This window comes from Oenanthe melanoleuca, chromosome Z (genome assembly GCF_029582105.1).
Source record: "Oenanthe melanoleuca isolate GR-GAL-2019-014 chromosome Z, OMel1.0, whole genome shotgun sequence".
Taxonomy (NCBI): Eukaryota; Metazoa; Chordata; class Aves; order Passeriformes; family Muscicapidae; genus Oenanthe; species Oenanthe melanoleuca.
The window spans coordinates 74,447,578-74,475,457 of NC_079362.1; the positions used below are offsets into that span (position 1 = coordinate 74,447,578).

The 27,880-nt window shown below is 40.1% G+C and overlaps 1 protein-coding gene across 3 annotated transcripts; it reads left to right on the forward strand.

The window, feature by feature from the left end:
- Positions 1-27,793, forward strand: KATNAL2 (katanin catalytic subunit A1 like 2). 3 transcript variants are annotated; one of them, XM_056514887.1, is made up of 16 exons: positions 1-179; positions 6,507-6,577; positions 6,958-7,124; positions 9,139-9,181; positions 9,582-9,705; positions 10,671-10,766; positions 11,281-11,379; positions 11,701-11,778; positions 14,443-14,541; positions 15,106-15,169; positions 16,383-16,501; positions 18,539-18,630; positions 20,160-20,270; positions 25,640-25,805; positions 26,959-27,061; positions 27,369-27,793. In XM_056514887.1, exons 1-16 carry the CDS (start codon positions 129-131, stop codon positions 27,506-27,508), a joined length of 1,623 nt encoding a protein of 540 aa, XP_056370862.1. In that variant the 5' UTR covers positions 1-128; the 3' UTR covers positions 27,509-27,793. The 3 variants fall into 3 exon arrangements, with proteins under 3 accessions (XP_056370862.1, XP_056370863.1, XP_056370864.1); XM_056514888.1 differs by having other exon boundaries at positions 14-179; positions 9,142-9,181; positions 27,369-27,792; XM_056514889.1 differs by lacking the exon at positions 1-179 and adding an exon at positions 5,754-5,900 and having other exon boundaries at positions 27,369-27,784.
- Positions 27,794-27,880: the final 87 nt, after the last annotated feature.

Consider the following 27,880-nt stretch of genomic DNA (forward strand, 5'->3'; position numbering starts at 1 on the left):
ATTGGCTGCGCTTGGGAGGCGGGGCGCGCCTGTGCCCCTTGGGGGCCGACGGGGTGCGGGTACGGGCGCTCGGTGCGCTATTCGCGGCAGCATTCCTGGTAACATTCCCGAAGGCATCTCTTGCCGCCATGGAGCTCTCCTGCCAGGCGCTGAGAACCACCCACCAGGCGAGGGAAGCGGTAAGAACCGGCGGGGCGGGAGGCTGCGCGTCGCGGTTGCGTGTCGCGGTTGCGCGTCGTGGTTGCCATGTCAACGGGGGGCGGGGCTCTGTGCGCACGCGCAGGGGTTGTTGTTGTCATGGCGGCGGGGTCGGGCTTGGGCATGATGGGCGGGGGCGGGTGTGGATCTCCCACGGCCTTGTCTAAATGGTTCTGGAGCTGTGGGCGCAGCCAGAGGAGACAATCCGTAGTCCTTCCTTCACTAGCTCTTCTTTCAAAAAGTTACGGCTGCACTGCCCCATCCTTGATAGTGTGCCAGGTCTGGTTGGACCGGGCTTGGAGCAGCCTGGGATGGTGGAAGGTGCTCCTGCCCATGGCAGGAAACTGGATGGTCTTAAGGTCACTTCCAACGCAAGCCATCCTGTGATTCAATGATTCTGTCGTTCTCACTCTATAAAGCCCAGAAACAGCAAGATTTTACAGAATTTTGTAACCTGTTCTTTTGGTTCCATCTGCTGGTTAAATTACACCAGAAGGGAGAGAGGCTGCAGGAATGCTGAAAGCCTGTCCCATAAGGCTTGTTGGGTGCTATGCATACACCAATCCCTCTTCCCACTTGAGAGTGAAAAGGACAGGGTTTTTCACAAAAGAGGCTTTTTGGGGAGGATCCTGAGCCTGAGCTTTTGGTGTTACATCAGTCTCTTGCAGAATCATAAAATGTTCTGGGCTGGAAGGTATCCACAAGGATCATCACGTTCTTACTTCTGGCCTTGTGCAGCACAGCCCCAGCATTCACACAATGTTTTTGAGAGCATTGTCAAAACACTCCTGGACAGCCTTGGACCACTCCTTGGGGAGCTTGTTGAGTGCCTGACCACCCTCTGGGGGAAGAACCTTTTCCTAATATCCAGCCTAAAACTCTCCTGACCCACTATCATGACATTCCCTTGGGTCCTGTCACTGGTCACTAGTGCCTGCCCCTCAGTTTCCTCAGGAATTGCTGGTAGGATAGGTATATATACCTAGGAATGGGGTCCTCTAGCACAGCCTCTTTCTGAGCCCTAAACAATTCAGATCTCAGCCACCGAGAATGGAGCCTGAAGGTGTGGTATTGAAACACATCAACATGCAGGAAGAGAGGAGAAAAGGGGACCCGGTCTTTAACCTCACTAGTGGGGATTCACATGGCCTTTGTCCCAAGAATGGTGCTGGATACTAAATGCAGAAACCTTTGTGGGACTGGGAACCGGAGCTCAAGAGTTCTTCCCTGTCAGCTGTGCCACAGGATTTGGTTTGATGTGCTTTTGGTAAGCTGGCTTCTCCATAGGCTTTTGGCAGGATGGATTTGAAGATAACAGTCTATATTTTGGGTATAAGGAGAAGGGAGTAATTTGTATTTTGCAGAGGAGCAGATGTTTAGAGCCTCTGTTTTTTGATTAGTGACTTGAATCACCTGAAGCTGCCAAGAGGATTTTTTTGCTTCTTGTTCCTAGTCATAAGTTCTATGGTGAGCTTACTGTGTGTCTTTAATTATGAAAGTTTATTGTAATCCTTGAAAAACTTTGGCAACTCTATTGTTTGCAGCAGCCTCTTCTTGGAAGAGAGAAGAGGGCAAAGCGCCCTTTCTTTGTCTTGGGAAATTCTATTCAATGGCAGCCAAGTTATACATTGTTTAAAACTCACCAGTTCCCTTCTCTTCTTGTGTTTCTCAAAAAGTACAGCCAGCAAGCCAGACAAGAGCTGAACATTCAGCCTTCTAAAAGCCTGTCAAGGGTGCAGAGGGCTGTGGGGAATGTAAAACTGTGGGAATACAGCGTGGTGGAGGGAGGAGAAAAACTAGGTGAGCCCATCAAGCCTTTCTGTCCTGGCACATGGTGCCAACTTGGTTTTGAGGAAATCCATTCTTGTCATCACCCTGGGATCCTAAAGACAAAGAGGGAAGAGGCTCTGTGTGTGTATTAGGGTTAGTGCTTTCCCTGTGTGATTGCACAGCCCCCTAGCTGCCTTTTGTCTGAATTCCGAATCAGGGATCTTTCTGAACACATCCTGGCTGCCCCTGTTGGATATTCTTAGAGTGGATACACTAAGGCAGAATAGCTCTTATTCCCAAGCTCCTCAGATGATGACTTACTCTTGTAGCTCTTTATTTTTCATCCTAACAAACATATTCATGCGGAATATATAGGGTCAAATGATAATGAAACATTACTGAGTTAAATTAATCTTTTATTAGGTCCATTAATTTCAGGAAATTGCTCAAGAGACTTGGTTGATTTAGAATGTAAATGCATTTTAGTGAAAGGTGTGGAAATTACTAAACAAACAATTGCACCTAAAGATGCACAACTATTAGAGTTTAATTTAAAATAAAATAAAAAAAAAAAAAAAAGAATATGTGGCACTCTTTTGTTAAGGTAGAAATAAAGAAAATAACCCTCTAAGTGTTGAGCTAATTAGTTAAGTGCTCAACTATTTAGTTCTTAAAACAAGATCACATTTAAGTGCCTTAAGGTTTTATTAATTTCATGGACCCCAAAATCCCCTATAGTAATTGAAAATTTAATTACATATGTTTTTTTATTCTTTTAAGAACAGAAGCTTATTAAACTTTAAACATTTAAACATCTATTGAAATACCAGTGGCTATAAACAACATGCAATTCTAAATACTAATTAAACAGGAAGGCTAGATCACTATAAAGCTAAACTGAATTTTAAGTAACTTTGCACTTGGAAGTACTCCTGGTTTTTTTCATGCTGTGTAAGATTTGGCATTTCCTCTCTAAGCAGAGCAGAAGCCCTGGGCAGTGTTAGCATCTGCCTGGGCTGTGGCAGGCAGGTTTTTTTGTGGACACAAGTGCAGTGGGTCTGTCCCGAGAGAACAACCTGGAGCACAGGACAGCAGACCAGGGTGGGCAGAGAGCTCTTTTAAGGAGACACATAAAGCTGCTGGTGGCACTGACACAGACAGAGGCTTATCTGCCTCATGGAAAGAGCGTGTGCTGAAATAATGGTGAAATAATAATGTGCTAAAATAGCAGTGAAATGCAGGAAAGGGGTTGTGGGACTGGTCAGGCAGTGATCCATGTTACACTGGTTCTCCAGATTCGTGACTTGTAACAGTTGCACGTTGAAAGATGCTTGATTTTTCTTTGTTTAATCAAACATTCACAGAACTGGGCTACCAGAGATATTTCAGTTTTGTTTTTCAGGTCCAACCTCATACAAGTCATTGTCAGTTGATCAACTGATTAACAGCTTAGTTAATTCGGACACATGTCTGACTTCTCAAAATCAGCCATTGCTGTTTGCATTCTTCTTGACAAAGGTTAAAGACAGGATTAACCTCTCAGTCTAAACTCTCTCCTCATTTTTAGATGAGGCTCTTTTGGGATGTAAATATTCATTTTTCCTTCTGTTTGGTCAGTGCAACCAGAAGAATGTTGCTATGTCAAGGTTGAAGTTGATGGCTCATATGTAGACATAATGTTACCCTACCACAAAGTAAGTCTGTACTTAAATTACTTGAGATGTTGCCAATCACTGTATCACCATTTATACTAGAACTTAAAACGCTTTAGGGATATAAGAAGTAACAAAAGGGGATGAACAGCAGCAGATGACATGCCAGAGCACAAATTCTTTTCAAGGGAAGTTCCAAGCATGGATCATGAACCCTGTCAGTCCATCAGGCAGAGGCAATTCTTCTTGTCAGAATATCCATGTTTATTACATGAAACTCTTGATGTGTTTGTCTTCTGTGGCAGCCACTCTGTTTGCATACTGTGTTTTAAATACTCAAAGGTAGCTGTAACCTTGCCCTTTGATATGTTAGCAAACGCAGCAGTTAATCTTTCTCAGCATAAACCTTCAGGAGCAGTTGCATTTCAAAGGATGTACAGGTGGGATTCTCAGCAAGTGATTACTCCAGCTTCCTCCTTGCACCTCCAGGTGTGTTTGGAAGATTTAGGTCGTCCAGGAGAAATAGTAAAAGGGTGCAAATTCAAAACTTGTTTTCCAAGCACCAGCATATCAAAAGACTAAGAAGGAAAAGACCCTTTTAATCTCAGTGTGTGTGTGTTCTCTCTTTGCTCATGACAATTCTCAGAATTGATTCATTTCTTGTTGCAGCATCTCCCAGAAGCAAGTCTGCTTCGTTCAAGAGTTACCTATCTACAAAACATTTACACAGCACTCCTTTCTCCCCAACATGGTTCAGATAAATTACCTTTCTACCACCACTGAAGTGGTATCATAACTTCCTTTTGGAAACACTTTCTCAAGAGGGTATTAAGGGTAGTAAAGGTAGGAAGGGGTTATGATTTTTTTCCTTTTCTCCAGCCAGTTTTAGACTTCATTCTAGTAAACCAGTGTGAGCATTCTGTGGATCTTTTTTTGCAAAGTGTGAAATGCCAATACACTCTGCAGGAAACGTTAAAAGCAAATCCAGCTCTTCCTTAGTCGTGACACTAGATGGCCCCACGACTGAAGCAAACGTCCCAGAAAATACCTGCTGGATGGGATACTTTGTCCCAGTTCTATCCAGTACTTTTTACAGGCTGGCAGGTTTTATTTTAAAATAAAACAGTAGCTCATGGTGCTGTCTCAAGTGTTGAAATTAGCAGTGGATTGCTGTGTGATATCCAGCACTGTTTACAGAGCAGAGGGAGGTCTAGCCAAGCAAAGGAATGGTGCATAAAGAAGTAAACTGGTTTTGCACCATCCGAAAATCACCTTTGGTTTTTGAAATAAATTATTCTCTTCTATCAGCAGTTTGCTATAATTGCTCTCTCTTCCAAGAGACAAGACAAAATAGAGAAATGGTCTTTATGTATGTATATTTCTTTTGCACATCTTCTGGGGTTTAAAAACATCAGTCTTGTTCAGTAGTAGTTCCTTGGCATCTTTGTGCACCAGGCACAGGAAGAGAGCAGCCCAAGTCCTTGATACAGGTGATGGGGCTCTGTGTGCAATATGAAGAGAACAGAAATCTGTGTTTGTCACCTGGCACACTTGGGCTGAGCTTTTTCTTGGGGGTGGATGTGGGTGCTGCTCGGTTGGGATAGAAGGGAGAGGAGCTGGTGGTGGAAGCAGGAGCCTGTGTTGCTTTACTATGCAGTGTGGTCAGGGGTGTATGTATGCTGTGCAAGCAACAGCAATTGCTGCTCTTTCCCCATCCATTAAGGGCCACTCCTTCATGTTCACACTGGGTCCTCACAAGTAACCACAGAATCACAGGAAAGACAGAATACCTCAAGTTGGAGGAGACCCGTGAGGATCATCGAGTCCAACTCCCAATGTCTCCTAACCTGAAAGAAAAGGGAAGTCATTAATTTGCCTAATTGTGTGTTTGGCCATACCTACTTCCCCTGTGGAAAATTTACAAGTCCCAGTGAGGCAAACCAAAGGCAATGTGCTGATTTCTATAGCTTTCATTGTAGCAACTTCTGTTATGACCCAAAAATCTCAGAAGTTTGCTGCAGACAATGAACATATACTGAGAGTAAGGGTTTATTCCATCATCTTGCATGATTCTGTTTCCACTGCCCCTTTTCTTCTACTTGATATTGCATCTGATACTCTTTCAGATGAAGCTTCACTGGATGAAGACAAGGATGTTTTATGCTGCCTTGTTTTTATTGCTGAACCATTTGTGAATGACTTTGGGTTCTTCAGTCTCTGCCAAGACATCCATGGAACTGACTCCATATTGAAATTTCTTCATGTTGGGTCCTGATTTTGGTCAGTCCTGTGTTAAAATAATGCAAGTTTCATGTTATTCCAATCCATTAAGTCTCCCAGTGTCTGCATTTCATTTTTTGGGTTTATACATCAAGGCCTTTGAAATGGGAGGTGCCAGCAAGTGTTGCAGCTGGTCTTTGTAGTAGAGTCATGCAGATCCCAGACCTGTTCACCAGCTGCCCTTCTCCAGGGACTCAGAGAACAGGTTTCTGGTTGCAAGGGAAGGACAAAGCCAGGATGGAGCACACAAGGTTTCCTTGCACAGTCACTGAAGCATTGAGCTTTGCAAGAGTCCTGCCCTGAAATTCACAGCACTCTGAACATGTTGGGAGCCATAATCATAGTCAGGGAAGTAAGTTATTTGTTCAACCCTAAAGTAATTTTCTCTTCTCTAGAAAAAGGTTTCTACCCATCCAATAGCCCTGATAATGTGTAAGAAAAATTAGATTGAAAACCACTTTCCTTGTGTTTATTAACAGTGAGTTGTTTTACAGTTCTTGCATGCTGTTGTGTTAATTTGTTTGTTTCCAGAGGCTACATTTAGATGCTGTTTACAGCAATAAAGAGAATATTACATTTGATCTAGAGTTCTGTCTTAATTCACAGGAGGAGATGCGAACAGAAGCTCGTCGGAAAAATCTTCTCATTCTAATTTTGCATTATTTAATCAAGGAAGGGTATGTTTTTTAGATAATAGTGCTCTACCCTTGTGGAGTTGTGTGTATCTGACCTGCTGTACTACATATTTCTGTCCTCTCTTGGCTGAATGGACAGGGTGGGCCTTTGGGTTGATGTGAGGACGTGGTAAAACTACTATGAGATATCATCGCAGTTTGCTTTGCTAAATTGTTTCAGTTTCTGAAACAAAAATCCCTATATAATTTTAAAATACTTAAACTTATTGAAATAGAGTTTATACGTCTATAAAAATAGGGTTGTGCACAGGTTAAAAATATTGTATGCTTACTAGTGCCTTGTTTCTTCTTCTTCAGAAAGCAGAGTAAGATAATGACTCTCAGTTTTTTGATCTTTGTTTGTTTTGTTTTTAAATCACCAGGTATGTTGATGCTGCAAATGCTTTGGAACAAGAGACAAAATTAGGTTTACGAGGGTTTGAAGTTTGTGACAACATTGATCTTGAGACAATTTTGATGGAATATGAAAGCTATTATTTTGTAAAATTTCAAAAGTATCCTAAAATTACCAAAAAGGTCCTGGACACTGGTATGTGGCTCTGTTCCAAAAAGAAAGCTTTTATTTCCAAAGTCTAAAATGTGTATTTTCCTGCTATGCTCACAGCCTTTTTCAGTATTTAATGTTCCAACACTTACAGTTACAGATCTGTAGTTCTAGCACACAAGGCACCAGAATTGAGAGATGTGGCTTTGCTCCCTTCTGCCTTTCCTTATTTCTTTATATAAAGGAACTAGAAGGTAGCATTTTCCTGTCTTTTGAAAGCTGCTCTGGTATTGGAAAATGTCAGCTAAGCACAAAGCATTACAACATTACGGCTTATAAACAAAGATATGTTTATCCACTCTTCTCATGGGAAGAGAATAGTAAATGAACGATACAGAATAAAGCAAATCAGAATATGAGCATTCTGTTACGACCTTGAGAGCCTGAATGGTTTTGCACTTGAGCACAGAACGTAACTTGGAGAAGCCGTAAGAACAACTGTATGAGAGTAAGTGATGAAAAGCTTAAAGGATAAAGGTTTGGATTAGACATTAGGAAAAATTTCTTCATGGAAAGGGGTGTCAAACCATGGCACAGGCTTCTCAAGGAAGTGGTGGAGCAACATCCCTGAAAGAGTTCAAAACACATGTGGATGTGGCACTCGTGGGTCAGTGGTGGCCACTGCAGGGGTGAGGAGGTGATTGGACGGGATGGTTTTAGAGGTGTTTTCCAGCTTGAAGGGTTTAGTGATTATTTACTTGAAAAAGGCATGTACTTCTAGAGCCTATGGATTGGTATTGATACAAAGAGGAAGAACAGCCCTGCAGGACAAAACAAAAAGGACTTGTTATGATTATAAATGTATTACAGAGCACGTTTTTACATCGTAGTCAAACTGAGCAGTAGTCAAGACTGAGTCCTAGTGAAAAAGAATTCTCAAAAAGCCACTCTTGGACTCTTGAAAGCTTTCATGATGCATTTTTTGGTCAGTAAAGCTTCCTAGGCATGAAGTAGTCTGATATTACCTAAGCTCAGATTTGTGACCATGCTGGCAGAGAGGCATCATCCTTTTCCCCTAAAGCATAAGCATCTGCACACAGTTTGCACTGAAACCATGCCCTAAATTGTGCCCGTGGCCAGACTTGCATATCTAAACAAAATCCTTGGCATGGTGTTCCTTCCTACTGAATTCTTTGCAGCACTCTTGCAGGTCCTATAGTAGCAAGTTGGTCATTTCCATGCTGAATTCCAGTTGGAAGTGTTGTAGATATACCCACAAGATTACAGGTTGCTCCACGGGCTCTGCTGCCCCTAAACACACCATGTTCCCAAGCTCCTTCAGGGAAAGAGCTGTTTGGGAAGGGTTATTTTATGGAAGTGTCTGAGAATCATGAACAGAAGAGCATTGTGCAGAGAACACTGAAAGGAGACATGTTTTGGAAGAAGCAGGGGCACATGGGTAGCATACAAACTCTTGGCTTTATGAGTTCACATATGGGCTTTGTGAGTTTGATACTTTGTTTAACAAAAACTCTCCTTTGACAGAAATTGTTTAAAATTGTATAAAAGCAAAAGATAACATAGTTTGATTACCACTGTTGCAATGTGACATTTATTCTGTCTTGTTATGTTGATCTTGATTCCTCTTCAGAGGAGTAAGAGAAATCCATATTTCCCAATTCAGCAATGAAAAAAAAATATTAGCATTAAATAAGTATTCTCTGTGATATATTAAATTATTGTACTTAATCTAATTTCTGATAGTACCCATTTACTGTGACCATGATACTGGTTTTAAAATGTAAGCAGAAAAACCAAAGACTGAATGAGTTAAGATGTAAAAAGCTTGAAGCAAAACCACTCTCACCAATACCAGTTTGTTTGCAATAGGTTTTTGCAAATTTGCAGTGCTTATACTCACGCTGTTCCTGTTTATGCATTATTATTTCCAAGGTCATTGTTGTGTGCTTAAAAATAATTTTTAAAGGGGAAAAAAGGTTCAAATTGCCGTCTTTTCTATCCTTAATTATTTTCCATTTTAATATTAATTTTGCCACAGCAGAAAATAAACAACAGCTGAAAAGTGGAGGAAGAGCAAGAAGGTGAGAGAAATGTGTGGGGTGTATTTCTGGGCAGAAAATTCTCCTGGTAAAAGCAAATATACACAGTGGTTAAGATAATGTTGTAATACCAGAGGAGTACCAAAGCCTAGATCCATGCTCCTGACATTGTGGTGCATTTTTTCTGTATGTGTTAGAGGAAACTAGAGACTTATCTCCCAAATGGAGAGGCAGACAATTTACAGAGCTTTGGTAGTGTGGATAAAGTGGGGTGGGGTTTGAACAGCATTGAACCCTGCTGTGATGGAATTAACACCATAACTTCAGTGGGACCAAAGTGAGCCTAAAACTGCTTTATTTGAAAGCTTAGGGTATTTTGAAGAAGAAAAAAAAAAAAAAAAAGTAAGTCATGGAAGTCTTCCATTATTTTTCTTAATTCCAGGACAGCACCTTCTTCTCAGAATGTTCCAAGGGTCAAACAACAGACAGTGCAACGACCAGTGTCAAAAACTTCACCTGGAAGTACAGCAGAACCTAAATCCTCCTCCAAGGAGAGCCCCAGACAGGTTTAAAGATGTTTTGTCTTGACAGCAGTGCAGTTGAAATTAATGTGATTTTGTCTGGGGAGTCTGTAGGCAGCAAGAGGATGGGAGTCACATGATTAATAATTGTACAACTAATGAGTTTAACTGATTATGTCACTTAAGGATTATAGGTACAAGACTTTGAGAGAATTTCTGGCCATGAGTTAGGGGACAGTTACAGCCACAACTTAGAGGAAAAGGAGGCATATAATCCAACCTATACTGAAAGCAGAGTTTTTCTGTTAATACCAATGTATTCATCATTTAGTGCCAGAAAGCAAAACAAACAAATAAAGAAGAAGGTCTAGTATCAGTTGTAAGGATCTTCACAGTGCATAAGTTGTTTGAGACTGGGGAAGTAATTTGGCTTTCTAATGTTCAGGTTTGAGAGTCTCATTTTGGTGAGATTGCTGGGAAATCTACTTTATTATCATCCTTTTAGAGAGGGTGGAGCAGGAACAGCAGGTTGCTGAGCAAGCACTGTGTCTGTTACAGCCTTTTTTTAAGGGCCTGGCTATATTTCTGCATCAAGAGGAACTCTACTCTGACCTATTTCTACCCCTAAAATACCCTAGAACATTGCCTTTCGGATTTTAAAGGAATAACTGGTGTGAAATGAATACACAATCTCCTCATTTCTGAGTTGACAAGCTGTGCTTTTTACTTAGCCTGTCATTTCCACTGTTCATAAGAGTTGCTTCTTATGTACAATGCAGTTTTCTGCTCAGTACATGGAGTAACTTCACTGCTGAGCTCCAGAGACATGGATTTCACTGCTGTCACCAGTCAGGTGAAGTTAATTAAATGAATAGTGGTGTTTAAATGATTAATATTTATCTTGGAACTTCATCTGGGCCTGTGTGAAGAGATGGAATGATAGTTATAATGTCATATCTTCAATCCATTTACTTGGCAACACATCTGTTTTAAAAGACATTTTTCTTTAGAATAGTGATGGTGCAGATACTCTGGATCAGTCTGATTTTGGCTTAAGCATCTCAGGAATCAGCAAAACTGGAGGAGACAGCTCTCACCCAAGAAAGGTTGGTGGAAACCTGGTATGTGGTTTGTCAGAGAAACATGTATGTGGTAAAAAATCCACAGAGATTTTCAAAAATATCAAGTGGTAGGGGGTTTTTTGTCTATTTTTATATAAAATGTTTATGCATAATCAGCTGAAGAGTCAGTTTTATAACTTTGTATAAAAAATTTTATAATTCTTTGCATAGGAGGCACTTTTTGATTAAATACTATTTCAAACATATGCAGAGAGAAATATTTCATTTTTTAAAACACAATGATAGATAACTATGATTGAAGATAAATTTTGAATTCTTAAATGAGGTAATGAAAGGCTCCACAGTTATCATTGAATTGAGTTGTGTGTTCTATCCCTATTGCTACCATGGTTTTTGGGTCAATTTTTGCCATAATTAGACTGTATATACAGTAAGGAAACACACTGCTGTAATTGCAAGCAAAATTTGGTCCAATGTATTTTTAAGTGTAGTGCTACCACTGTGGCAAAGCCTACAGCAAAATTTTTTTCTCCTTTAGGGCCAAATAATTGACTTCCACAAGATGATTCAGGATGCTGTTAGAGTGTCACCAGATGGAATTCCCATGAACAGCCTTAATTGTGATCCAGATCCATCAGTAAGTGTTTCTGCTCATATTTCCATCCAATCAGTATGAACTTGAACATTCTTTCATTCCTTTTAATCTGTGTAGGACATATTTAGGACTGTAAGTGCAATGAGAAAGTTGCTCATTTTAAAGTTGATAAGGGTTAGAGACTGTCAGAGGAAAAGATGACTTACTGGAAATATGATTTACTTCAAAATTTTTATTATTTCACATATTCCTGCAGCTTTAAAAGTTGATATTACTACAATGTATCCATTTTTAAAAGAATAGCTAATAGTTTGTCTAAAAGTACTTGCAGTCTGACAAGAACTTATGTTTTTTCTCTTTTAGGAACGATTATTGAAACCTCTTAGTGCTTTTATTGGCATGACTGGTGAGATGAGGGAACTTGCAATGGTTGTAAGCAAAGTAAGAGCAGATCTCCATGTCAGTTGTAGAGAGATGTTGGTTATCTTTGTCATCTGGTAATGCTGCTTGTTTCTTTTTACTTCATTGATAGTGCTTATTCTTGAATGTGCAAGTTACTTTTCTCTCCACAAAGCTCCCCAACAAATAATTTCTTTGCATGTAATGATGTTTCTTTCTGATGCACAGTGAAAGGAAATAATTCTTTCTAATGGGGAACAGGTAATTTATTCATGCTGTGCCAGCTATCATGGCTTTCCTCTTTGCTACAAAAAAAAGTACAATACTTCACTGAAAAGAGAGATTTAAATATATTAGCTAAAACCAACTATTATCTAATGTTTTCTCTAGCTGTGATCAGATGGTGGGAGAAATCTTGATTCCACCATTTGAGTGAAGCTTCCATTCCAGGCCCAGGGCTGACAGTCAGTGTCAATTATGTGCCAGTGTCAGCAATATCTGAATTCTGAATGTACCTACTAGATAGCATCTATCAAAACTGTTATTAAACCCTGACATTTCTGCATGGTTTAGAATCAGAGAATCATTTAGGCTGGAAAAGCCATCTAAAGTCATCAGGTCAAACCATTCCCCAGCACTGCTAAGGCCACAACTTAACCCATGTCTCCAAATACCACATCAACATGGCTTTTAAACTCCAGGGATAAGGATTCCACAGTGCCCTAGGCAGCCTGTGCCAAAACTTGATAAATCTTCCCATGAAGGAATTACTCCTGACCCTCCCCTGGTCCAGCCTGAGGCCGTTCCCTCTCCTCCTGTCCCTGTTCCCTGGGATAAGATCCCAAATCCCCCCGGCTGTCCCCTCCTGTCAGGGAGTTGTGCAGAGCCACAAGGTCCCCCCTGAGCCTCCTTTTCTCCAGGCTCAGCCCCTTTCCAGCTCCCTCAGCCTCTCCTGGGGCTCCAGCCCCTTCCCCAGCTCCGTCCCTGCCCTGGACACGCTCCAGCCCCTCGGTGTCTCTCTTGTCCTGAGAGTTCCAGTCCTGAGTCATTCATCCCCAAGGATTCATAGCACCACAGGGTTTGGTAGTGTTGTGACTTTCTGCATATAAACATCACAAGTAGTATAAGCTTTGGTAAACCTGCTTATAATCATCTTTCAAAAAAGCCTGGAAGACTTTTGCAGACAGATTTTTATATCTGTGTATGGCCCAAATTCTTGGTCCACAAGTTTTGCATTTGACATTTAGTAGAACTTAAGAAATGTCATAGGAAATTTCCAACCTTAAAGTAAGAAAATTCTCATTTGTTTCAATCCCTATCTGGTTTTTTATTTATGGTAGACCTTAAAATAATGTTATTTTTGCTGCTACATTTGCAAAAAAAAGCAATAAAAATTTGCTTTCCCTTCATTGTGGCGTGCTTTTTGAACTGTGCTCCATTATGTTGTATTCCTAGTTGCTATGGTAATCAACAATGTATTAATCAATAAAAATAAATAGCATGTTATATCTATTTCATATCACAATCTAATTTAATTTGGAAACAGTTATGGAAGTCTCTACTTAATAGAAGAAATCTGATACATCTTAATTCACTGTTAATAAAAAGGGAAAGTGTAATCTACTCTATATAAATAATTTTTTCTAATTGTATTAAATCAACTTTTCCCCTTGGATACAACCATGTAATTTTCCTTCAGTCTGTGTGGACTATTTTTGTTGGAGAGCAGAATTTATTCTGAGTATTTGTACTGAAGAGATGATATTTTTTGCAGAACAATTAGCCCCTAGAACACAAAGCCAAAAATATTATGAAGGCAAGTGGAAAGATTCATAGAAGATTTGGAAAGTTTGATGAATTAAATGAAATTAATTTAGTGAGTGCTTCAGGGCATAGACTAATTACCGTCTATCTTTTGACAGATGCTTAGGGGAAAAATTTCTTCCTGATGCAGAGTTTCTCACAGCTTTTCTTGCAACATATAAAATCTTGCATAGCATGGAGTAAATAGAAATTTTTCAGTTACTTAAAACACGAGTAATAGCATAAGAAGTAGTTATTAACATTGCAATAGGTAATAACTTAACTAATAGGTGCAGCCATAAAGTTACTGAGCATTGTTTAAAAAAAAACCAAAGTATTTTTACATTGCACATGAGTGAACTATGGAACTTGTGACTACACAATAAAAATGTTTAAAAAGGAGGCAAGAAAAATTCACTGAAGAATGAATGTCAAAAGGTGTTTCAGCTCAAAGACTCAGATTAATTTGAATTACTGAAGAATTTGAATTACTGGGTGTAAACTTGAACCAATGTGTCACTATGATTGCTTTTACTTCTTTTTTACACATCCAGTACTTGCAGCAATAGAGACAAAATATTAGAATTGGTGAACCTGCATATCACAGTAGCTCTTGGTATGTTGGTTGGTTCCTAAACTGAACTAGCAGAAAACAGATCTGAGGAAGGTCTGCTCAGCATCTACATTTGGTAGGAATACATTAGGGAAACTAGGGCCTGGAGGGGAAGTGATTGCTGTGCATGCTTCCCTCCTAGGAGGTCTCAGGCACCTAGGGTTAAATAATACAGCCTGTATCACTTAACAGCACTATTGTTTTATGACTGAGTCAATCCTTTTACTTTGCCAGAGGTCATTATCAACTGCAGAAGGAGTTTTGCTAACAAGATGTGATGTGTGTTGCAGGACATTTATCTCCATAAGCCGAATGTGAAGTGGGATGATATTATAGGACTGGATGCAGCTAAAAGGCTGGTCAAGGAAGCAGTTGTCTACCCCATAAAGGTAAGGTGCTAAATTGTTTTGAGAAAACCAGTGTTGGGCCCACTGGTTTGTTTCCTTGCAATTACAGCGGTGTTTTAGAGTTCTTAATATATTTGTGCTTTTGTAGGCCATTCATGTTAGAACTGTTGGTGTTCCTGTTTCAAGCCAGAACCATTCCTGTTCCATCTGAAATGGTACATGCATTCTTCTACAGGAAAATCACCTTTCAATATTAAAATTGTAAGTTAGGCCCAATCCTTTGGCACCTTTGGTATTGTAAGAAGTGCTGGATTTGGCCTATATTAATTCCATCTAAAATTACTTACAGAAGAAAATGTCACATCAATTGCACTTGAAAAAAAAAATGAACAAACACTGAAACCAGATTTCAAATAATAAATACATAATTTTTCTCAGTACTTACATCATACATGTGACATTGTTTTGGTGTGGTTTTATGCCTCTCTTAAAATTTCTTATGTTTCTTGAATGTGCTAGAAGCAGTGAAGGTGGAGACTACAATCCCTTGCAGTTTGTTTTAGATTATACATTTTTAATCCCTGAATTAGTTTTCTGCCTCTGCAGTATCCAGAGCTGTTTACTGGGATTCTGTCCCCTTGGAAAGGATTATTGCTGTATGGACCACCAGGTATGGAGAGCTTTTTACCACATCTTTGTGTTTGTCACTGCCTCTTGTTTTATCCTGTGAATAAATCATCGGTGTTAATTAGATTAGATGGTTAAAAAAGAACATGTTCTGTAGATAAATTAAAAGAAGAGAATGTTGGATGGTTATGTCCATCTCTGACATTCAAACTTGGCCTTTCTTATGTGCCTTGGCTATTTTTGTACCTGAAATCTTCCAGAGACAGTACTTACACTAACAATTCAGGAGAACGAAAACTCAGATCTCTGTTTTTACTCATCTTGGACCATTTTAATCAAGTTTGGCATGATCCTATGATGTGTCAATAAATCTGCCGTGGACTTACCTCTGTAGTGAAAAATGCCCTTCCTTTCTTCTGCTTTTAGGGGTTGTTTTGGGGTGGAAGTTTTGCCTTCTTCCAGCTGGATGTTCTCCTTGTGGGTGCAGCTTCCCTGCTCCCTCTGCCCCACTTTTGACACAAGCATGTGGCTGGAAGGGGGCAGAGGGCACAAGAAGCACCTGAGTCAGGTTGCAAAGCCTGTCTCTGCAATGAACTCCATTTGTTCTGTGAATGTTTAGAAGTTCCTGCCACAGAAGGCATCTGACCATTTCAGCATGTACTACTTCCAGATTTGGAGAACACATTTGCAGTTCTATGTTACCTGAGTTTCTTCAAACAATCCTGAAATGGACACAAAATATTCTGAGGGCTGGAGCCCCTCTGCTCTGGAGCCAGGCTGGCAGAGCTGGGGGTGCTCAGCTGCACAAGAGAAGCTCCAGGGAGAGCTCAGAGCCCCTGCCAGGGCCTGAAGGGGCTCCAGGAGAGCTGCACAGGGACTGGGGACAAGGCATGCAGGGACAGGACACAGGCAATGGCTCCCAGTGCCAGAGGGCAGGGCTGGATGGGATATTGGGAAGGAATTGCTGGTGGGAGGGTGGGCAGGCCCTGGCACAGGGTGCCCAGAGCAGCTGTGGCTGCTCCTGGATCCCTGGCAGTGCCCAAGGCCAGGCTGGATGGGAATTGGAGCAGCCTGGGACAGTGGAAGGTGAAACTGGTCATTGCTGGGTGTTGGGCTCAATGACATTTAAAGGTCCCTTTCAACCCAAATCAATCTATGAGTTTTTACCTGACTGGTAGTAGGATGAGGGGAATTTTTTAAAACATTTGCATTTTATTCCTTTGGAGGGTGAATTTCTCAAGCACTGTTTTTTGTAGGTACTGGGAAAACTTTGCTTGCTAAGGCTGTTGCCACAGAATGCAATACAACCTTTTTCAACATATCAGCATCCACCATTGTCAGCAAGTGGAGGGGTGATTCAGAAAAACTTGTCCGGGTAAGAATTATTTCTCGTTCATTATTTTTTAACAAACATCATGTTCTCCCTTGAAGGATTGGGGTTCAGCACAGAACTGGAAACAAGGATTCCTCTGATACAAGCTTTCCTGATTTAGACAAAACATGACTTTGATTATACCTAATTCTGAAAGCAGGAATAATATCACTTCTGCAGAAATCTCATAATGGATTCTTGCTGTGGGTCTTCAGTTCTGTAATGTGAGATGGAACAGATGTTCTGAAGCTAGCAAAGATCTTTGACTGGTTGATGAGGAATCAATCAGAGTTCCAAACTGGTGTGCTTGGTGACCTCTTCAGAGCACTTCACATCCATTTTGCAGGGGTTGGCTCCTAGGCACCCTGCAAAATATAATTTAGATTCCCAAGTTGTTCATGGCATGAAGTGGGCAAAGAACTCCCTTGTCACAAATATCTTCCAGTAAAATGCAGATGTAATGTTGTTTGAAGGAAGGTAGTTTGCTGGCATAGGACTAAATGCATTTTTGTGTATAAACTAGTGAGAAGTGTGCATGGCTCACTCATGGTACAAAAAAAAAATTGGGGGTTCAGATGTAGCATCCTTGCTCATCTGAATCTCTTCATAACATCTACCATCTCAGTGGAAATCCACAAGCCCTTAACCTGCCTTACCCTCATCTCTTGGGCTGCACTTCAGGTAAATGCAGAGCTCTTGGAAACAAAGAACCATAGCAAACTGTTCTCAGCAAATGGCATTATTACTCTCTTGAAATGTAGGCAATGGCTGCAGCACACTTACTCGTCCTGCCTCCTTTTTCTTTCCCTTTTTCTATTACTGATCCTCTTGACATCTGTTTCAGTAGCTTCCTGGAATTTTCTTTTGTGATAGGAGTTTGTGGGGACAATCTGGTTTCTGCTACCATCATCCAGAAGGTGAACACGGTGCAGAACATGCATTGATACTGAATTTTACCCTTAATTAAACTTATGGCAGAATCAAAAAATGAAGTAAGATTGTGGACTGGGAAACCTCTAAGAAAAGTGTTGTGTGACTTTATATCCTAAAATCACATGAGGCTGGTGAGGGGGAAGTTTATATGGGATTTGTGGTCATTTGAGGCATATTCTCTCATCCTATTTTTCTCAGTTCTACAGCATATTTCTGTAATTTTATATATTTTATATATTTTATATATTTTATATATTTTATATATTTTATATATTTCATTTTTTTTGTAAAATTGTATACTGGTCATGATCTACTTCTTCTACTGTGGGCAAATAACTTAAACCCTGTGTTTCATGCTCAAAGTGATGAAAATAATATGTATCTTTAAAAATTTTATTTTTTTAAGTGTTCAGATTTAGGAGTGCTGGACTAATATATATTGTTAGTGATACTTATCTAAAAACTCAAAAAACACTTTATTCAAGAAGAACTGACAGTGTTTTCTTATTTCTAACACAGGCCTCTCCATGTTTACAGAAAATTAGATGAAAATTCGTTCTCCAAAGAGCAGATCCACTTTTTTTGTTTCAGCCTAATAGTTTGGTGTTTTTTAATCATGATTGTTCAAGCAATTTATGTTTGTTTTGATCAGGAAAAAAAAAAAAGACTGCTTGATTCTTATCAAAAGAATCAGTGCATTTTCTTTCATTATACTTCAACTGACCTCCAGTTTTTTTCCCTCAAATCCTTATTTAAAAAAAAATAGTACAAATGGAGCAACAACAAAAGGCACATGTTTAATCTCAATAGCAACTTAAGAGTTCTCAGAATCCTCTGATGGATCATTTTCTTCTATCCCATTATTCTCAGGGCACTCTGATAGGATTTAGACAGAAAGATTTACACATAAAGACAGGATTACAAGGCTGTGTTCTTTCTATCTCCTTTACAAACCTCTCAGATTTTGAGAGGATTCAGGGATCCTCAGCCTACCCAGAGTTTTTTCTCAGCAGATATCCCTTGATGTGTGTGTGCTGTTAATTTGTCTTCCATGCCAGTTCCCTTTAGTGTTAGTTTCTCTTTCACATTTACTCTTCTCTCTGACAGGTGCTGTTCGAGCTCGCCCGGTACCACGCTCCTTCTACAATTTTCTTGGATGAGCTGGAGTCAGTTATGAGTCAAAGAGGCACTGCTCCTGGGTAACTGGTGGAGCCACTTTGGGGGTTAAAAGAGAGAGGTGCAGTGGTTGTGTCACAGCAGAGAAGCAGGACAGGTTGTGTGAGGATTAGCAAGGTGCTACAGGGACAGCAAGAGGGAGGGAGGTGCAGGGCTTTCTAACCAGTTGTGCTGTACTTTAAAGGGTTTTGAAATGGGAATAAAGGACAGGGGTGAGGGAAACAACAGGTGAATTGTTAGAAGTAAGTAAGAATCAGCTTATTTTGTGACACTTTGAACATAGGCATAGCAGAGTAATAGGGAGTGTATGCAGTGGAATGGCATTTTCATTAGTGGCAGATTTTGGTGGCATTGTCAGCATCTCCCATTGCAGGAGTAGGAGTGTGTTGTTACTTGAATCCAAGATGTAGACAGTTTCTAGTTGAAAACACAGGATGAGAAAGAAGCTGGAGAAATATAAAAATATTGTTACAACTATTAAGAACCCATTAAGGGGATTTTACATACAGTGAATTACATGATCACTTTATTTATATTATATTGTATGTCTATATTCTGTGCTTACTATTTGTAAATAGAATACTCCCTGTTGTAAAGATGCTACTTGTAGTCATTCTCACTTAATAGATGCAAATTATGAGCCAAATTTGTCCTTTATATGTACATTTAAAAGCTCTCATTAACATTACTGGGTTATATATTCTAATAAGGACTTTTATCCTAGATGTTCTACTTATTTTTACGTGTACTTATTAAATACTGACTTGGCATTGATGTTTGAATGCCTTTGCAGAAATAAGTCATTAAACCTGAACTGCAGCCCTTACCATCTAAGGTCCTGATGTTTTCCCTGGACTTGATCCAGGAGTTTCCAAGACCTTCACATCTGGAACCAAGAGTTCCAGCTGGTTTTCTGCAAAACACATTACCTGTATCAGGGCCAGAATTCTTAGCACTTTGCTTAAGTTTTCCTTTTTTGAAGAAGGATTCTTTCTGTGTGGTTTCTGCCCCATTTCTGAATTCATATCAGTTTGGCGTATTTTTCTGTTTTCTTTTGATAGAACATTTTGCAAAATGTTGAATTCAGTAGTAGGTTTATCTTCTTGTGGCCATTTCACATTCACTCACAGAAAAATGCTACCCTGAAGAGGTAGGTGCACCAGTTATTTAATGGCAACTATTACATTATAAGAATTCCCTGCCATTTATCAATCAATCAATCAATCAATCAATCAGTCAATCAATTGGAGCCCTAGGTATTTTGCAGCAAATGTTGGTCCTGCATACAGATTAATGTGAAGAAAAAAATAATTTTTTTTTTTTTTTTTTAATTCAGTAATAGTGAATTCTCCTCACTTTAATGCACTGAAAAGAGTTCATTTAAGTAATCATTAGAAAGCTTGATTTTAAAGCTTAGATGTTAGCTAATGGAGCTTAATCATGCTTTGAACTGGGGCAAAACTGTGACAAGGGCTCAGTTGCTGTGAATGGCACTGTATAAATAAAGATGATTAATGCACTGAGCAAATAATATTTCTCTGAATCTTGGTAGTGGTGAACATGAAGGAAGTCGGCGGATGAAAACAGAATTACTGGTGCAGATGGATGGCTTGGCCAGATCTGATGATCTTGTATTTGTTTTAGCAGCTTCCAATCTGCCATGGTAAGATATCCAGAGAGTACATTTTGAATACATTTTCATGAGCTTCTAAGCACAGATAAAGATTTTATTTAGACTTTTGCAGAAAAAGCCTTGATATTTGGTTAAAGCATTTAAAGATTAATTTGGAGCTTTTACTTTTAAACTCTTCAATTCTTGCTATTTGTGTCACATGAGAATAATCCATAATAAAGTCAACATATGCTGATCGTACCAGCTGCTAATATTTAAAATGGAGTATTTGACTTTATAGGCAAGTTATTTACTATGTTTAAGCTAAGAAGGGTTTTCAGCCTGGAACTGTAAGGTGCTTAAAACATCTGGTGCTTAGAAGGATACTCCATAAATAGGAATGTTGGATTTTATTCGTATCAAATGTGACTTTGAAAAGTTGAGGGACAAAATTCTTTGGTTTCTTCAACACAATTTAGTATAGAGGAAAAAGCACTTTAAGATTGGAACTGTGGAATTTGGTTCTCAAACTAGGCAGGAAGTGTATTGGGAATAAAACAAGCTGGAGAGGATGAGGAAGGGAGGTAACATTTGGGAGGGAGGTAACATTACTGCAATGTAACAACTGTAACATTATGTAATGTAACAGCTGAGGATGCTCAGGAGAGGAGCTGCTGATCCTCACAGCACTGAGATCTTTCTGGATCCCCCTGTCCCTAAAGGCACATGGACCTAAGTGGGTCTGTTCCCCTCTCACACGGAGAAGAACACAGGCTTGGGGTCACAAATGGAGAAAACAGCAGTCCTGTTCCCAGGGAACTTCAAGCCATGGTCTGGGAGTTGTTTGTTGGAGCCCAATGGGAGATGTTCCTGGAATGACCTTGTGTGAGCAGCAGTTCAGCAGCGTTTCAAGGGGCAAAACTTGAAATTTGACTTAAAGGTGCTTTGTTTAGTGAGATGACACTTGCCCAGCTCTGCAGCATGACAGACACAGAGCAGGGCACCTAAAACCAACTGCGAGGGCTTTGCCACAGGCTTCATTTATGGATTGTTTCTCAAGATCAGTGATTTTTGGCTGAATCTTACAAGTTGCCGTGGGGACAAATGTTGGAAAAGCCTCTTTTTGTGACTGGAGAGCTCTGGGTTGTGAACAGCAGACTGTTGAGAGTGTCTTGAGTCTGAATGTCACAGGGTGTGTAACCACAGCTGCTTCCCTTTAAGTACTTACAAAAAATCCAAAGTCCTAGAGCATGTATTATTTTGGAAATACAAATGCACATTTTGGTTGTGCATATCACCAAATGCTCTCTCACAAAGTCTGAGGTAGTATTTTATTCCTCTTGTCAGCTGATCCCCTTTTTGTCAGGCCTGGCTGAAAAGGTCCAGGGAACCTGGCAGATAGAATTAAACAACAGAAGTGGAGTTTTTGCCTGAGAATTGAGGCTCAAAAGTAATATTTTCAATGAGTCCCATGTGGCAGGCCAGCCTAGCTTGTCTTGTCCAGGGTCTTCAGGTTCTTTAAATGAAAGAATGGCTGTGTGGACACCTAAGATTTGTGCAGCAGTTAGCTGTTCCAAGTTAGGCTGGTCCCTACCCTGGTCCAAAAGTGAGTACAGAGCCACCATGGGCTTTTTTTTTTTTTTTTCTTATAGCCATAATAGCAAAGTCTGTGTGTTGGTTTCAGAGATTTATGTCTTGGACAAACTCATGAATTTAAACCAGTACAAAATCCATCCCATTTTGTTACAGTATCTATATAAAAGGAACTGAGCTGAATTCAATTTAATTGTGTTCCAGTTTTGTAAGAAAGTGCTGAAAAAAATAACTGCTCTCTGTATGGACAGTTAAGTTTTAAAGAGTATTAATACAATATTAACACATTTAGCTCTTTGTTAGTAATACACTATAAATGTTAACATTATTGCAGCACTGTTTCTCTTTTAGAAGAAGATCTGAGCAGTGCATTGCACCTTTCTGTGGTCTCTTAAATTATCCTGTGAGATAATTATCCATTCAGAGAGATTTCTGCATGTTACCTTGTACCTGCCTTAAACAATCAATAAGCTTTCTGGGAAGTTATGTGAAATACACAGAATTCAGTTTTGAGTATTTTATGTATTTGATTTTTGATAATTTTATAACACTGAAGTTCTAATTTCTACAAAATTGCTTCATTGAAAATCCAAAATGACAGCCTATTTTTAAGGCTGAGACAAAACAACAAGGTTTCTGTTTTGAGGGACCTGCACTGAAAGAAAGCTGTCAGTCTGTGTTGGGACAGGAATAGCAGCTGAGATGTTCACTTCTCAAAGTTTTATACCTGAGACTTTAGAATTTCCTTTTGGACTTTCTCTCTTGTCTGCTGGAAATGTGCCTACCACAGAGAAAATACTTTAAGAAGGGGTTGGGCAAATGCTTAGAAAAGTGTTTGAGGGGGATGGAAGGCCTGGTGACAGCCTGAGCTTTCACATTACTGGGATTCTCCAGCATCAAGGAATTTGGGATTATCTGCCTCCAGAGAGGTTAGCAGGTTTTGAACCTCTTTTAGGACCCCAGCTATATATTTTCAGACTATGTTTATGGGTATTAGGTGACATTTAGCCCCACTATCAGACACAGACTTCGTCTCTACAGGAATAATTCATAACAAAATTTCAAAATACCTACTGCTACCTAAGTTGTGGCTTCACAGCACAGCCCTGTGCTCTTGCAAACATTTGTTAAGCTGGATTTCAAGAGATTTGTTTAACATGGATATTTATTGATCAGGGAAAAAAATTAGTACCAAGCTGCTTTTAGAAGAATGAAAAGAAGCCTAAACAAAGCTCTTTACACTGTCCTAAGCTGCACTGCAGCTATTGATCTTCCTCTTCAGCCCGTGCTTGCTGCCCACCCGTGCTTTCTGCTGCTCATCTGGAAAGTGTTTCTATTGACAAATTACATGCTGAAATGATTGAATGTAAGTAAATAAAATAAAGGCCTTATTAGTGAAGGCATGAAGAGATCCTTAATCACATAGTTTACTAGTGTATCAGCACATTTAATTCAGTTTTCATTGCAGTGCTGTTTTCTTATCCTTACCCTCAGGATGGGTGAAGCTGGGTGCACACCAGTAGATTCTTACCTTCCAACCCAAACCATTCTGTGAATCTGTGATGCCTCCTAATGTTAATTGCAAAAAGTCATCCATCTTATGAATCTGTGGAGCTTTGTTTATCTTTTAATGAGCATCTCTCAGTACTTCCATTAGCTGTTGTTTCAGAGAGTATTTAGGTTGGCTCAGTGCTTTGTATTCTGCTCTGGTTAATGTCACTTAACCTTACATTTGATGACTGACAAAACAATTCAACAACAACCTAAAACTCAAGATAACAAAAAACATTGTTTCTTTATTTCCCTCTTCAGCCAACAGGTCACTGTAACCTTCTGAATAAACAGAATCATAGAATCACAGAATCACAGAATGGTTTGGGTTGGCAGGGATTTTAGAGCACATCTAGTTCCACTCTCCTGCCACGGGCAGGGACACCTTTCACTAGACCAGGTTGTTCAAGCACCCTGTTTTTGAGCACTTCAGGTATGGGGCAGCCACAGAGCAGCTGTGGCAGAGCTTCTCTGGGCAGAGCAGAGACTTCTGTTGGAAGAAGAAATAAATTCTGTTATTTACAGAACATGGTTAAGGGGGCCCATGAAACTGTGTTCTTGGGGGGCCTGAAGCAGAAGGAGGGATGGAAAATGCCATCATTTGGAGGATTTACAGGCTGTTTGAGAACTTTTGTCCTTTTTACATAGATGTTATTGTGGGTGTTAATATGGGTAAATAACAGAAAAGTGTTACCAGCCAGAGTAATTATTTCCAGCCAAGCAAGACAATTTTAAGAAGTTTAGCTGAAAAATACATTTGGAAGGTGAAAGGAGATTAACATGGTTCTTTGTCTATGCTAGGGGGGTCCCTCTGTGAGAGGCATTGCACTGAACATTGGACAGCACCTGAAACAACGTAAAATATCAATAATAATATCAATGTAGCAACAACTGTTGGTTAAAAAATTCTGGTATTTAATTCTGAGGCCTTGATTAGAAGCACAGGGGTGGACCTGAGTGAATTCCTGTTGTCATCTGAGTTTCTGGTTTTCTGATTTTTGTATTCATTGTTTGGATCAGCACGTGTAGAACAAGGTCTCCCAAACCAAGACATTTCTGGGGAGAGGGACACTTCTGTTCCTGCAGAGCTGACAGCCAGGCATGCTGTGTTGGGGGTTGGGAGCCCATTTTTGGGTTTCTTCATCATGCTGTGCTATAGAAAGTATGATTTGGTATTCAATTTTAATTTGGTATTAAGAACTAGTCACCAAAGGTGACAGAAATCAGCTCTGGTGTTGGGCTACAAATCCATCTTGAGCTGGCTTTGAGTTCCCTGTGAACTAAAATACATACAAGAAACTCCATTTGTTGCTTTAATGTTGACTTTGCTGGGAAAAATATTTCACCAAAGGAACTGAGGATAGGGCCAGGTTTATTTAAGTGTATCTGCAGTCCCAGATTGCAGATAGAACCCTCCAGCAGCTGGTTCCTCATGCTCAGCCAGCACAGGTGGAAATGATGCTTGGGGCTTCTGTTCTGCCTGCACAAGAAACTTTGAAGTGGGCTGCCTCTGGATGAGATTTTTTTGCCAGGTATGAGGACTAAATAATATTTTAAACTGGAATAAGGAGTCTGTGACTGAATGGCGTCAGTAGAGAAAGATTGGTACAGGACCTCTTTCTTAACTTTTTTTAGACCAAACATCATAACCAGTGTTGACATTGACAGAATCAGGGATTTTGGCTCACTGACATATTTATCCAGCCTCTTCACCCTGCACATGACATTTTTCATAAGGATAATGTCCTTTGTGTCTGTTTATCTTAATAATAAATATATAAATAAACAAAAACCAAAACAAAAAATTAAAATATAAATAATAAAAATATATTTTTAATTTGTATTGCTGGAGGAGTCTCAGCTTGGTGTCCTGCTCTGCCACAGTACACAGCCTCACATCCAAGACCTTCAGATTTTATATCTACTGAGCATCCCTTACAAAGCAGCAATTAATTAGTCCTGAGAGTGCCCCAGACAGGCAATTTGCAGTGACTCCTTAATAGCAGAGGGGGAAAGGGAGAGGTTGCTGCTGATGAAACATGCTGCAGGAGTACCAGGGCAAGGGATGGAAACCACAACTTCTGATCGTTCGTGTTAGCATCAGTGTCACAAGTAGCATATCACTGAATGGGAATACACTGGATAATTAATTATTTTTAAATAAATAATTTTTTTTTTTTTTTTTTTTGCACAGCTACAGGCGAGGATCTTGCTGTCAAAGCCAAATCTCCTCACAGAGATGTGCTGAGACACTCCCTCTCCTGCTCTGCTTGCAGGGAGCTGGACTCTGCCATGCTGCGGCGGCTGGAGAAGAGGATCCTGGTGGACCTGCCCTGCCAGGAGGCACGGAGGGTGATGATCCAGCACTGGCTGCCCCCTCTGAGCAGCAGCAGCAGCGGGGTGAAGCTGAGGACAGATCTGGACTACAGCCTGCTGAGCCAGGTGGGCACTGCTGCAGCTGCTCCTGGGCCACAGAGGTGACCGAGGGCTGGGACAGCAGCCACTGCCACACACAGAGCTGGGCACACACCTCAGCTCACCTGGGGGCCAGCCAGAGGGACACTGATGGGAAGTGGGGCTGAGCATGGCACACACAGAGCTGGGCACACACCTCAGCTCACCTGGGGGCCAGCCAGAGGGACACTGATGGGAAGTGGGGCTGAGCATGGCACACACACATGGGAATCACTGGCTTTATGCAGCTCTGCCTGCAAAATGGTGTGTCCTGGCCCTCTCTGCTGGGCCATCTTTCCAGCCTTAAATACAGGGAGACTTCCAGCAACAGCAGATTTTATCACTGTTCTCACCAAGCTGGGAGCACTTCCAATTCATCAGGGTAATGAACAGTTAATTGTGTAGGGAAAGTTTGTCACAGCTCCACTGCTGTGGCAGAAAAGAGGATTTGACAGCAAAGAGATTCATTAGATACCCCAGCTTCCTTCATGTAGTCCTTTGTCACATCCTGGATTCTTTGGAAACAGAATTCTAGAATGGTTTGGGTTGCAAGGGACTTCAAAAATCATCTTGTTCCAACCTCCAGCTGTAAGCAGGAGCACCTTCAATTAGCCCAGGTTGCTCAAGGCCCCAGCCCTGTGCTGGTTTTGCATTAGAGCATATATTTAAATATTTTCGTTTACCCAGCTGAGATTCTTACATCTGTTTACAGAGACAATACTGCTCAGTTCTGGGTTCATAAGGAAATGCATTTATTTTATTATCAGGAAAGCTGAGGATGGTTTTATTTGACCTACAGAAAATTGGCATTTAGTAAGAAAATGCCCAGTGTTTTCCTTAGTCCTATGAGTAATGTAGGCATTCAAAGAATAACAAGCTACATAATTTTGAAGGGATGGTACAAAAAAAAAAGTTTATGTGTGTTTCTATGTGTATATGAATGCTATAATATGTATATAAATGTATATACATTAATAATATATATAATGTATATAAATGTATATAATATGTGTATATATAATTTCAGACAGCAATAGACATCACAAATTTTTATATCTATACATACACAATATATATGCCTGTAAATTCCATTTCTATCTGATTTGTGAGCTGTAATGTATCATTCTGATTTCCATCACAGGAAACAAATGGATACTCTGGGTCAGACATAAAACTTGTGTGCAAGGAGGCAGCCATGAGACCAGTGAGGAAAATTTTCGATGCTCTTGAAAATCATCAGCCAGGTACCTCAGCTCTGAGCAGAGAATCTGGGAAATGCTGATTTCCTGCTGTAACTCTTGGAATGAACATTCTAACTCCAGCAGGTGGAGCTCTGATATCTGCCTGGAAAAGTTTTAAACTACACTCTAATTTTTTAAAAGTCAGGGCTTCTTTTAGAGCTGTCATTATGTGTGCTCTCAGCATACGCACAATTATTAGTTTATCTCACTACATTTAGTCTGTTATTTCCCTACATTAAGTGTTGGCATGGACATAAAAGAGTGTCTTTTGTTAATAGTAACAGGATTTATTCACTTCTCTTGTCTTTAGGTAACAGCAACTTGCACATGATCCAGCTGGACACAATCACAACAGCTGATTTCCTGGATGTGATCACCCACACCAAGCCATCAGCAAAGAACCTAAGCCAGAAGTACACGGCTTGGCAGAGGGAATTTGAGTCAGTCTGACAGAAAGAAAACAAACCAACTCCAAAATCAAAAACCTCCAAGCCATTTGCCATCCGTAGTGGCCTCCAAAGGATCAAATGGTGATGGGGAAGGAAGTACTGTTGTTTCAAGGAACAAAATGCAGTGACAAGTATCAGAGGGAAGTCTTTACTTTCAAAAGGCAAGGGTGGATAAAGGGGTGCTAGTTATTCCTTATTCACAAAAGTTCTTGGAATTAATGTGATGGCAGCTCCTATGCAACAAGGCCTCCAGCCTTAATTTTATGTATAAAGACTTAAAAGATTGATTGATTCTCATTCTTTATTAATGGCAGATTTTGGGTAGAACTGGAGCAAAGTTTAAAAGCAGATAAGACAATTAGTATAATTCTCC